This window comes from Biomphalaria glabrata, chromosome 8, assembly GCF_947242115.1.
Source record: "Biomphalaria glabrata chromosome 8, xgBioGlab47.1, whole genome shotgun sequence".
Taxonomy (NCBI): domain Eukaryota; kingdom Metazoa; phylum Mollusca; class Gastropoda; family Planorbidae; genus Biomphalaria; species Biomphalaria glabrata.
In genome coordinates, this window is record NC_074718.1 from 40,997,294 (window position 1) to 41,009,118 (window position 11,825).

The 11,825-nt window shown below is 31.1% G+C and overlaps 1 protein-coding gene across 1 annotated transcript; it reads left to right on the forward strand.

Moving 5' to 3' along the window:
• Nucleotides 1–112: 112 nt before the first annotated feature.
• Nucleotides 113–10,393, forward strand: LOC106076483 (putative Ras-related protein Rab-33). Its single transcript, XM_013237326.2, has 3 exons — nucleotides 113–590; nucleotides 5,030–5,134; nucleotides 5,519–10,393. Exons 1-3 carry the CDS (start codon nucleotides 288–290, stop codon nucleotides 5,906–5,908), a joined length of 798 nt encoding a protein of 265 aa, XP_013092780.2. The 5' UTR covers nucleotides 113–287; the 3' UTR covers nucleotides 5,909–10,393.
• The last annotated feature ends 1,432 nt before the right edge of the window (nucleotides 10,394–11,825 follow it).

Genomic DNA, 11,825 nt, shown 5'->3' on the forward strand with positions numbered 1-11,825 from the left:
CTAATTAATTTTGTCACAAATTAAGAATTTTTGTAAGGAAATCAGTAATCAATAGAAATATATATAATAAGTTATATTTAATAACTAAAATAAGTAACTTTTTTTTCTATTTGTGACGTCATTTTCACAACAAATATGGCGACTTACATTTACTGCGTTGAGAATTTTTTTGTTGACATTTTTAGAACTACACTATCTAGTCTATATACTAATTGATTTCCTTACATTACAACCACATTAATTTCCCAAATAAATTAAATAAAACATTTAGACTCTATAAGCTCATTATGTCCAATGAACGTAGAGACATGGAACATAAAAATCAAGTCCGACAAATGTCTATTAAGTCGGTAGTACCATCCGCTGATGGAAGTACAGATCCTGCAAGTTTAGAATCAGATAATGTCAAAATACTTGAAAGACAAGTACAGAAGAGAATTTTCAAAATAATAGTCATAGGTGACTCCAATGTCGGGAAAACATGTTTGACTTACAGATTTTGTAGTGGCAAATTTCCAGATAAAACTGAAGCAACCATTGGTGTAGATTTTAGAGAAAAACAGCTTGATGTTGATGGGGAAAACATAAAAGTGAGTCTGAATAGGAAGTTATGCAAAAGAAGTTGCAGTCTAAGGCATAATAATAGATCTAATTAAATCTAGTAGGCTTTAAAATACTAGAAATCTTATCTTATAAGTTATATATTACAGATGTTACTTCAAAAAGAGGATAACGTCCTATCATGTCCTATGCATTTGATGCGTCAACCTAGTCATGCATGTTAATCAAAAACTCTGCTAAGTCATTTGTTTTCCTGGCTGATTAGTTTTTTTGTTACTCTTAATAACTGGCGGAGGCGTGGCTGTTGAGCGGTAAAGCGCTTGGCTTCTGAACCAGGGTTGGGGGTACAAATCATGGTGAACACTGGGATTTTTTATTTCGGGATCTTCGGGTGCCTCTGAGTCCACCCAGCTCTAATGGGTACCTGAATTTAGTTGAGGAAAAGTAAAGGCGATTGGTTGTTGTGCTGGCCACATGACACCCTCATTAACCATAGGCCAGGCTACAGAAACAGATGACCTTCACATCATCTGCACTATAGACCAGAAGATCTGAAAGAGGAACTTTACTTTTATTATTTTTTTTTTTTACTTATGACTGGCATTTTTCTGGCTAGAAAGACATACTCCAGTTTGATTCCTTTTTCTATAATGCTTCTAATTCTTTTTGTAAATAAAATAAATATTTTGTGTTGTTATTATTGTTCTATATATTATATTATGCAATCGTCTGCAAATAATATAACTTTTGTTCTTTAACTGATGCAATTTGGTAGATCGTTTATGTAAATTAGAAACAGTACCCTCACAAATCGTCAATCGACCCCCAAAGGGGTCACCGTCGCGACCCACAGGTTGAGAACCCCTGATCTAATCCTTTAAAAATTAAGAATTAATCCTATTAGTCTGTACATACTAGCTTGCCAATGGTCATCCCTTGCCATCCTGCTGAGATTTGAGCTCAAATGTAATAATCTTCATTTGTTAAGGAATGTCCCTAAGTAAAACTAAAGTAGAAGTGTTGTTTTTTTTCTAAAGTCTGTAGACTCCTAGTTTATGATAAATTATTAGAAAGTGAATATTTAACATCATTTATCAATAAAAATGTACTGCTATTTTATTCTATGAACCACTATGTTAGCATAAAATATAAATATTTATTCACATTTGACACCATTAGTAAAATCACTAAATTTAGAGACACCTCAGTATGGAATACTATAAATTAAGAAGCAATTAGAATAATACATGTTTCTGAACCATAACTTACAAATATTAAAACCCATTCTAATAAAATGCTCAGAAAGATAACAAGATAAAGGCACATTTCTTATTCCAGTATGCTAGTTAAAATCATGCAAGTATTTCTTCTTCCCTAATGCATAGCATGGAATTGTTTATCTGACTTAGCCAGGAAATCCATGACTTAGCAGAGTTTGTCTCTATTTAACATGTAAAACTACATTAAAAAACACATCAATATACATAAGGCGTAATTATCTTCTATTTTTAAGGAACATCTTTACATTATAAGATAATACTGAAAGTATTCCATTTCAATACCTATTACAGGGGCTACAAGAACTACTAGAATACACAATTTGACAATTATGTTAGTGTAATAAATTGTAACAATTACCAAATTACAAGGGCAGGTTAAAAGGCTGATGCTTGACTACTTTTACTAGGGCTACAGTTCCTCTTAGAACAGTTAATTCTACATCAGACATGATGTATTCAATCATGCTGCAGTGAAAGAGAGAAGAATCAGAGCCACTTTACATTTCTATTCATTAATTTAACTAGGCTTTTGACTTTGCCATAGATGTAGCCTGCTTGTATCACCTGTTCATTAAATATGCAAGGGGATATACATTTTTGTAGGTCTGCCTTTTCAGAAAGAGGATTAATAATAATGCATTTTTAGCACAACCTTTTTGCATTTTCTTATTTTTCTATATTTGTGATTATATCTAAAGTATTTCTGGTAGAAGAATTTAATATGACATAACTAAAAGCCAAAACAAAGTGAAGGTATAATATTATTATTATGAAATTGTCATTTGCACATATTTTTATCTGTGCTTTTGCAGCTGCATACTAGGAGTTCATATAATTAGTGTCATCAAAGCTAAAGTTCTTGCATAGAGTGTTTAGGAAATAACTGAGATTAACATAACCATTTTCACCATTTCAGTTGTGTAGGAATTTACTAGACAACAAGGTGGCACTAAGAATTAGAAAAGATGCCACATCCCTGGCTTAACTTTCTTAGTGAGTTAGGGAAAACAATACACTGACCAAATTACTAGTCTGCAATGTGTTTGTAGTTAGTACCTCACCTGGTTAAGGGAAAGTTGGTCAAAAGACTGGTCAAATGTGGTGGAATGAGGAAGCAATCAAAAATTCATTCTCTGTCTGGAAGAATTGAAGAAACTAATAGTGAGTAGAATAATCCAAAAATGGACAAGTTCTCATCCCTATTTCAAGAAAAGCGATATCTATTATTAGCTATCCCAATGTGACCAATTTATTATTTTTCCACCTCCAAACTGGATGCAACACGATGAAACAACACATGTCTAGTGAAATTTGTCCTTATGCAGTGTCACCAGAGAATGCTGATCATGTCCTTCAAAGCTGCATACTCTGTCAAGAGGCCAGAACTAGACACTGATACAAAACAGCCCTTTAGAAGAACTAATTGGAGAGTTGCCTGATCTGAAAACTACTGCACAGTTCATCTCAGATATTGGACTATAGTCATCTGAGTCTTCCAACATGACAAGGAGAAAGGAGAAGTTCAACGTACATACATATAGAATGTAACAGTTTCCATCTGCTGTCTAATGCACACAATGTATATCTCCTAGAATGTTTTGGTCGCTAACCAGGATTTTATGTTACTAGCCAATACATCAATTGCCTATGAACTAAGGACTTAAGAAGACTGTTTTTTTTAGCTCAAACTTGCCACCTTCAAAGATATCTGCAAGAATGTTGTGGGGTACTACAGCTATCAATGAAAATGCATGGTAGAAAATTTGTCTTGCACTAGATTTTTGAAGTATTTCTACATGTTGAAACCATTCTAAAATAACACCCAGTTAAACAATTTACATTTAATCTTTTTAAGATGAGCAAAGTAAAATTGCATGTTACAGGGGGTTATAATATTAATCACTTGCAATGCTTGTATTTAATTATTTATAGAATTAATCTAACTAAAAACTTTTGAAAAGCACTTGTGGTGGAGACAAGATATCCTTGGCAAGCTGCAGCCAATACTTGCATATGTCTGGAAAAGCATAGACATCATTCCAAGTGTCTCAGTAAAATCTTAAAAGATAACCGCCAACTGCTTTATTATGTATATGTCAAGTCATTATGAAGTGGGCGACTTCTGTCCATTATTTAAGGCTAGAACCAAACAGTACAAAAACTTGTTTGCTCCGACTAAGGAAGGTGAAAAGGATCAAGACGTCTTTGTGTAGTCACTCAATGAAAACTAATTTGTGTGTTATTCTGTTCTCTTTTGTGGAATGTTGTTGTTTTTAATTGAAAAATTACACCTTTCCACTAAGAATCAATGAAGCAGTCTTAGTCTTGGTATTTTTGTAAAATTGTTTTTGCACTGTGCATCTTTCTTGCTTATGGCATACTCAGTGTACTATGGTTCAATCTCTTAGAACTAAAGCCCCCTCTCACATCCCTATTTTAAGACATCGTTCATTGAGTACTGGGTGCATGTCATTGTGTATATTACATTTCCTTGACTTTGAAATCACTATAAAACCACCACACTACAATGTCTGTACTAATTCTCAGGCCAAGTTTGATGCATTTCTATTTGTTCTTTTGTTTAGTAAAAGAATCTTTTAAAGTGGTACCAAATACCCATGAATATATTTTTTGATTGGTAGAGTTACCTAGCCTTTACCATGGATTTGAGTTGTACATGCTTTAGTTTGAGCTAAACTTCATGTTTTCTTTACTATTTTCCCCTCAAGCTGTAGTCTTAAAGTGCATCGGATTTGTATATTTGGTCTGGGGACTTCAGCTTGTATAATTTTTATATGTATTTAAATAAAAATGAACAGACTATGTTTGGAAGGTCACCTCGAAAGAATGTCAGAAAACAAAAATATAAGTATACTAGCAAAAACAAAAGGTGAGCACCCCAAAAGCAGACCACAAATACGATGGCTTGATGATGTGGAGGCAGATCCACAACAGCTAAGAGTTTGGGCGTAAAGACAAAAGCACAGGATAGATCTGAATGGAAAGATATATTAAGCAGTCCAGGGTCCTGTAGTGCCACTGGGAAAAATTGTGAATTAATGAATGTAGTTTATTTAGCTTCTAATCTTTAGCAAAAAGTTTCAACAATTCTAAAAAATTTTAATTTGATGATTACTCATATTTTAAAGATGTACATCATAACCTCATTCATTTCATTTTTTTCCCAGCTACAACTTTGGGATACAGCAGGCCAGGAACGCTTTCGAAAATCTATGGTTCAACATTATTATCGTAATGTTCATGCTGTAATCTTTGTCTATGATATTACAAAGGTTAGCCCTTTTTTTATTTTGATAATTTTTAAACAGAATTTGGATTATCTTAAACACCCATTTTAAACTTCAAAACATTTAATTTGAGAAAAATATTTTTTTGTTACTTTAAGGATAAGAAAATAATTGTGCCAGTTAAAATAATTTATTTTTGGCAAAATTAATTCTGCTATCTCATCACATAGAAGTTGGAACTTGTATCACAAGAAAATGTAATTTATAATGGTGTTTGAAATACTATACTTCTGTTAACAATCTGCCCTATTTTGCGTAACACATTTTGGGAACCGCTCTTTATATTATTTTTTATCTGTTATTAATAAACTAATTATTATTATACATAAAAACAGTAAGTAATTGGTATATATCCAACATTTGTTTCAGATAAGTTCATTTGAAAATATGCATCAGTGGATTGAAGAGTGTGACCGTCACAACCTTAACAAGCACATACCACGGATACTGGTTGGTAACAAATGTGATATGGTGGACAGGATTGCTGTCAACACAAACATGGCGCAGAAATTCGCAGACTCACACAGCATGCCCTTGTTTGAGACATCCGCAAAGGATGACGACAGAGCGAATCACGTAGACGCTATTTTTATGACTGTTGCTCACAAATTGAAAAATGCTAAACCAATGATGCCTGTTCACATGTCAAACTTCCATGTCAGGGATACTGTTCATTTAAGGGAAAGCCCCCAGCATAGAGGCTTGCAGTCAGCTGTGAATCCAATATCCACAGAAGAGCGCTCTGATTGCGCTTGCTAGACCGTATCAGACTTCAACTTTGTTGAATTCCTTTCACCTTAACTTACACAAATGAGTGTAGGATCCAAAGAAAATGAAATAGGTATAGGTTTGTGAAGAACAAAGGTTGTATTATTAAACAAGCAGGCTTGTTTGATCAATTTAGAACATTTTTAAGTGCTTATGGTATGTCTGTGTTCAGTTAAGAAATCTGCTACAATGAAACTGATGATATTCTATTAAAAAATAAAGCTTATTTTTAGTGTAATCATTTTCTGTATCCACAATGAAACCAACTAAATAAAATTGTAATTTTAAAGGCATTCTAATTTCCTTTTCTAATTAATTGCTTAAATCATAAATTACATTAAAAAATTATAATTGTTAGTTTTTTTTTGTTCTGTTTGAAAAACTGCTATTGAAAATATTTTTTAAAGTTTTCACTTTTATTTACATGTTTTATAAAAGAGGGCTAGTAAAGATAAGTAAAAATGTGATATCTCAAAAGGTGATTTCTTGTTTAACAGTTAATTTGTATTACCCTGTATTGAAATATGTTTACATTCACTAATGGATATAAACAGTTTTGAATTTGTATTGTTCATTAGTGTAATGTTGTATGTAAACTTTGACATTCATCTCTTTTTGCTCTTGATGTATGTGTTACAATTTTATTTTATCCTTCTGTTTGTCAATGTAACATATGCTACTAACATAAAGTCATTGCATTAATTATGGAGAAAGTGGTTTATGTTTTGATTTGGGCTGTATGTTTATGACGATTATATTGGAAGGAACAAAAAAACAACAAAAAAAAAACCTTTTTTAAGTTTCTCCTTATGAAAAAATATCTTATTCCATTGCAGATTTTTTTAACAGCTTCTAATAATAATGTACAGTGGCAAACACAGGAATAAATCCATTTATCAGTAAGCATTAAAAACAAGTTTGAAACCAATATGGCAGAACAAAGTTAAGCTGTATGTTTATGTTACCGATTTATTTAATCTTTTTTTTTTCATAGCTCTAGTGCCAAAAGAAATTGTTTCCTGTCACAGATTCACCAACTATTCTTGTCTCAGAGACAAATCTACCCCGAATCAATGTCACTTCTATGAACAATGGAAACAAAAGACTTAATTTTAATGTTATACTTTTAAAGTTTGCTACACCGTATTGCAAAAATAAGTTGTTGTTTTTTTGTTTCTTTTTTATTAATGCCTTGATTTGGAATTGATAGTGACATGACTATTTCATTACTAAGACATCTTGTGTTGTTGTTTTTTTCAATTCTGTTTTTGTTTAATATTAGTTTCTGTCTAATTAAGTGACATGACTTAAGTAGGTCTACAGCTAATTTGTTATAGACCTTAGAATTTAAAATTTAAAAAAAAAATTATTATTATTTAGGAATAACATGACCTATAATTTGTTAGGAGTATCCTTTTGCAAACATCCATCCACAGTCATATAGCCTTCACATCAAAGCACTTGTGATCAATTCTTACAATGGTTTACAGTAACTTCCAAACTACATTTAAATTTTATTACTCTGTACTCAGATATGATAATATATATACCATTCTTTTATTGTTCTCAGAACATGCTGTTGATGCTACTCACACAACATTAACCTAAACACCGTTGCTAACGATGTATAAATTTATCAAAGTTGAGTATTGGAGATTTTCATGCATGCAGAAAAACTATAAATAGCAATCTTTTCGGTGTTGCAGTGTAGAAAATAAGGGAAGTGTGGATAGGCATGTTTTATAAATTTTTGTTCGCAGAATCTAATTCTCTAAGCTCTTCCGATCTAAGCACATTTTGTAAGCAATTTCTTTATGGAGGAAGTATTAGACTTTCTCTCTTTAACTTAACACTTATTTACAAAGGAGTGACTAACTAGCGGTAATAAAGGAGACTTGATATAAAGATCAACTGCCATACATTGAGATAGTGTTACAATTATACCTCAGTTATTTTTTAATATAGTTGGCAACAGTAAAGTTCAATCCAGCGTCCTTGACATTGTTTTGTTAATCATGATAATCAGATATGCTCCAGTTTTGGACTGCTATGTTGTACTACACACTCTATTTCTAAGAGCTTTCTAATATTGTAGCTGTTTGGTAGTGCAGATCTATTTTAACTCGTGTCCTTCAATGAATCTGTTTGTCTCACTTTAGTTACAGTTCAATCTCATATTAAAAACTACATTCTTTTTCTAACAAAACTTTGGGATGTATAGTTAAATCTAGTTAATTGGACCAGCCACCTATCCGGACTGAATATAACAGAACCAAAACTAATTTCATGACAAAAGCTTAATGAGCTTAAATGAAAATAAAGAATTTGGCTATGCAGGTGTTGTGAAATGAGAGCATTGAAAGATTTGCAAAGTGATATTAATAACACTAATGAGTTGCTACTAGTAACAAACCAGCATGCCAGAAATTGCATTAAAGCCTAAACCTACAATCTCATGCAGAAGGAAAGTAAGTTCAGTCATCCGCTATGCTAGATGTTTGTGGTGGCAGTTCAAATGCAGTCTATCTAAGAGAACTGGTCAGATCACACTTTGAACAATAAATGAACTTTATTAAGATCTAGTTTTAAAAAATATTGTATTTGGCTTTCTGTGTAACAAGTACATCATTGTAAAGAATTTGTTTATAAAGTTATTCATGTTTCGAAGCATGTTTATGTATATGGACCAGCCAGTTCTAACTGGTCTAATTAACCAGAATTAACTACTCCTAATTTAATTGTATACAATTCTTTTTCTGAATTGTCTTATTATTTGTTTTTTTACCTTTTTAATTTTTTGAGGGAGTATATTTAGGAAAGGTTCATTTCTAAGTTGTATTCACTTGAGCTGGTAAATAATAAAAGTTATTAGTCCTTTTATTTTTATTTGAACAAATTTGAGGATTTTCTTATTTAATGAATTAATAAAGCAATTTATTCCCCAAATAATTGTTATTGACTTTAGGTAAGCAAACAAATCTGAAAATTTTCCTTGGTTGATTTTTTCAATTCGTGTTTGTTGATGTAAATCTTCAAAACATGGTTTGTTTTCACTTTTTCTTTTTTCTGTTAAAATGTGGAGAAACAATAATAGTTTGTGAACATTTAGAAAAAAATGTTAAGCATAGTGTTTAAAATTAGTTCATGACACAGCAAGCTCTCTTAAGAACCCTTTTTTTTTATTTTAAGAAGTGATTTTCCAGCACAGAAGAGATGCCTGAATCGCTAGGATAACCAGTGACCTACACCTGCGTAGTTTATTAACTAGATTAACACATGGTTATGTTTGGTTGTAATTATTCTTTCTTGAAGCTTTTTTAAAAAAAAAAAAAAAAACGTGTACCAATAAATCCATAAATGAAACAAGTATCCATTACTAATGTGAGAAATTAATGGAAGCAGCTATGAAACAAATAAGTGTTTATTTTAATCAGACAACTCTGGTTTTTACTAGTTCTTCAAAATATGTGATATTTCTCATTTGATAAAAATGATACCGGTATTCATCTTTCCTTTGTCATTACACTGTCAGGTTTATTAATGAAATCATTTTTGTTTGCATGGGGAAAACATAATGGAAAAATATTCTCATTTTCCCCTATTATTTTGTCCTCTTTTTTTTTCATGCTGTCTATTTTTGAACTTAAGTTTTCTAGGACAAATTAAGGGTGGTATAAAACATTTTCATCTGTTTCAAATGGAAATATTAGGATGCAGTGATTTGTTTCTAATTTTTATTTGTAATACTTCTATAACTTATAAGTTTATGAATATGAACTGTTCTTGCTTATGTGATTTTGTCTAGTCTATATGATTGTACATAATTACTGATAAATTAAAGAATATATATGTATTCTATTGGCTTTGTTTTTAAATATCAGCATTATTTAAATCAGAGCAGTTGAAACAGAGACACAAGAAAAATAAACATTCGTTCAAGTATAACTTTAGGTTTAAAAGACTAAATTGAGGTCATGTATAATATTGATTGTAAATTCATGTTTTAGAAGCGTCTTAGATGGAGTTACAAATTTAAGAAATATTTTGTGCTCAACAGGCTTAAATGTTATTTTTTAATATAAAGAAATTTTATGTGTGTGAATTACTTTGCAAAATCTTTATGAATTTTTCTGTAGCTTTTACTGTTTTTCTTGTAAATGTGCAATAAAAACAAGTACGTATACAAATCGGAAAGGCAAACATGTGGAGAACCAATTCATTCCTATTGTATATTAGTGATTTATTTTATGCCATTTTTTCTTTTTGGTGAATGTAATGTGTTAAAGAGGTTTTCCCAGCTAATAAATGATTTGTTGAATTACAATGTTTTTCTTTTAATTGTATTTGTATCATATGGTGTTGGTAGATTTCGAAGATGATAAAATCATTTTCATTGCTAATTTGTTTTTGTTTTTGCAAATTCATGTTGTGCATATGTGGCTGTTAAGGTTTGTAAATAAAGTTTTGTTGACAGCAGACTTTTCAATTTTTAATGATAGATAAGTTATGATCATTAATTAAAAACAAGACAAAATGATACATATAAAATAAGACTGGTGTTTTTGAGTTTTATATTTATTTTCATAATTTCCAAAAAAAAAAAAAAGAAAATCAAACCATCAAAGTCCATTTGTAAACATTATGGACAAGTTGAACCAAATTTTAATATAAAATATACACATTACTGATTACATGTTGTGAGAAAAATATTCTGGAACCATAAACTATTGGTGAGAAAGAAAAAAAGAGGAAAAATAAACCATGATCTGACTCTTTCTTCAGAATTCAGCTTCCACTATGCTTCTATTGCCTTTGACATGACCAGCCATATCCACTTTCACCTATTTCAAAAATAATATTTGATTCAAAATATGAATAATTAATAGTAATTATGAACATGTATTACGCGCATCACATACTGCACGTTTTTTTTCCCCACAGTATTTTAGAGCCATTTTCAGATACAAATACACCACTTTTGCTGCATTTAAGTAAGACTTTATATCTTCCAAAACATTGTAGTGCAGTGATAAGGCAAAGATCTTCACTAAGTTTCTTCTACTCCTTTACTGGTCAGCAGTAGCAGTGGCTTTACTTGAAAGGACTATTTCATTAATGCAACATTACAAAATGCTCTGTCATCTCAATAAACTTTGTAGCAATGCTTATGCATAAACATTTCAAACATAATGTTTGAGTAAAGCATAAGCAGACTTATTGAAAGAACAAAAAAAGTAAATTATAATGGCATAGTAACAGTGATGAAGATCCTACCAATATATATATATATATATATATATTTTTTAATTACAATTTATGTGTATACATTGAAAAATAAAATGTACATCAGCCTACATTTTCATTTAAAATGCCCAGTTCAGATTATTATTAATCATCAGCTCTCAATCAGAACCTGTAAAATCTGAACAAGCTGTGAAGCTATTGAGTTCACCTTCCAAATAAGTATACTTCTGTAACCAGTATTTTCATTGCAAGAAGAAACCAGAACTTTAAAAAAATCCACAATGAAACCTCAGATTGCAAGTGTACAACATTTTGATTTACTAATCTTAACTAGCTGCTGATTGCAAGACATTTTGATTACTAATCTTGACTGGCTGCTAATCTTCAGCCATCCATAGGTTTCCTTTTATCAGTTGGAATTAAACATTTAAGTCCTGTCCACCATGATCATCAATGCAACCAGCAGCTTTAGACTAAGGTACATTTTAGTTACGAACATTTTCAGATAAATACTTTTGATTCATGTGGGAAATGCTAAAATTAATTTACTAGAAGTGCTATCAGCTCACTTTCAAATTGAGGTAATTTTTGTGGGATCTCAAAAACATTAAAATGCTATACTATAGACTTTCAGAAATGATCGTTTTTCAAGCTCAACCTCATG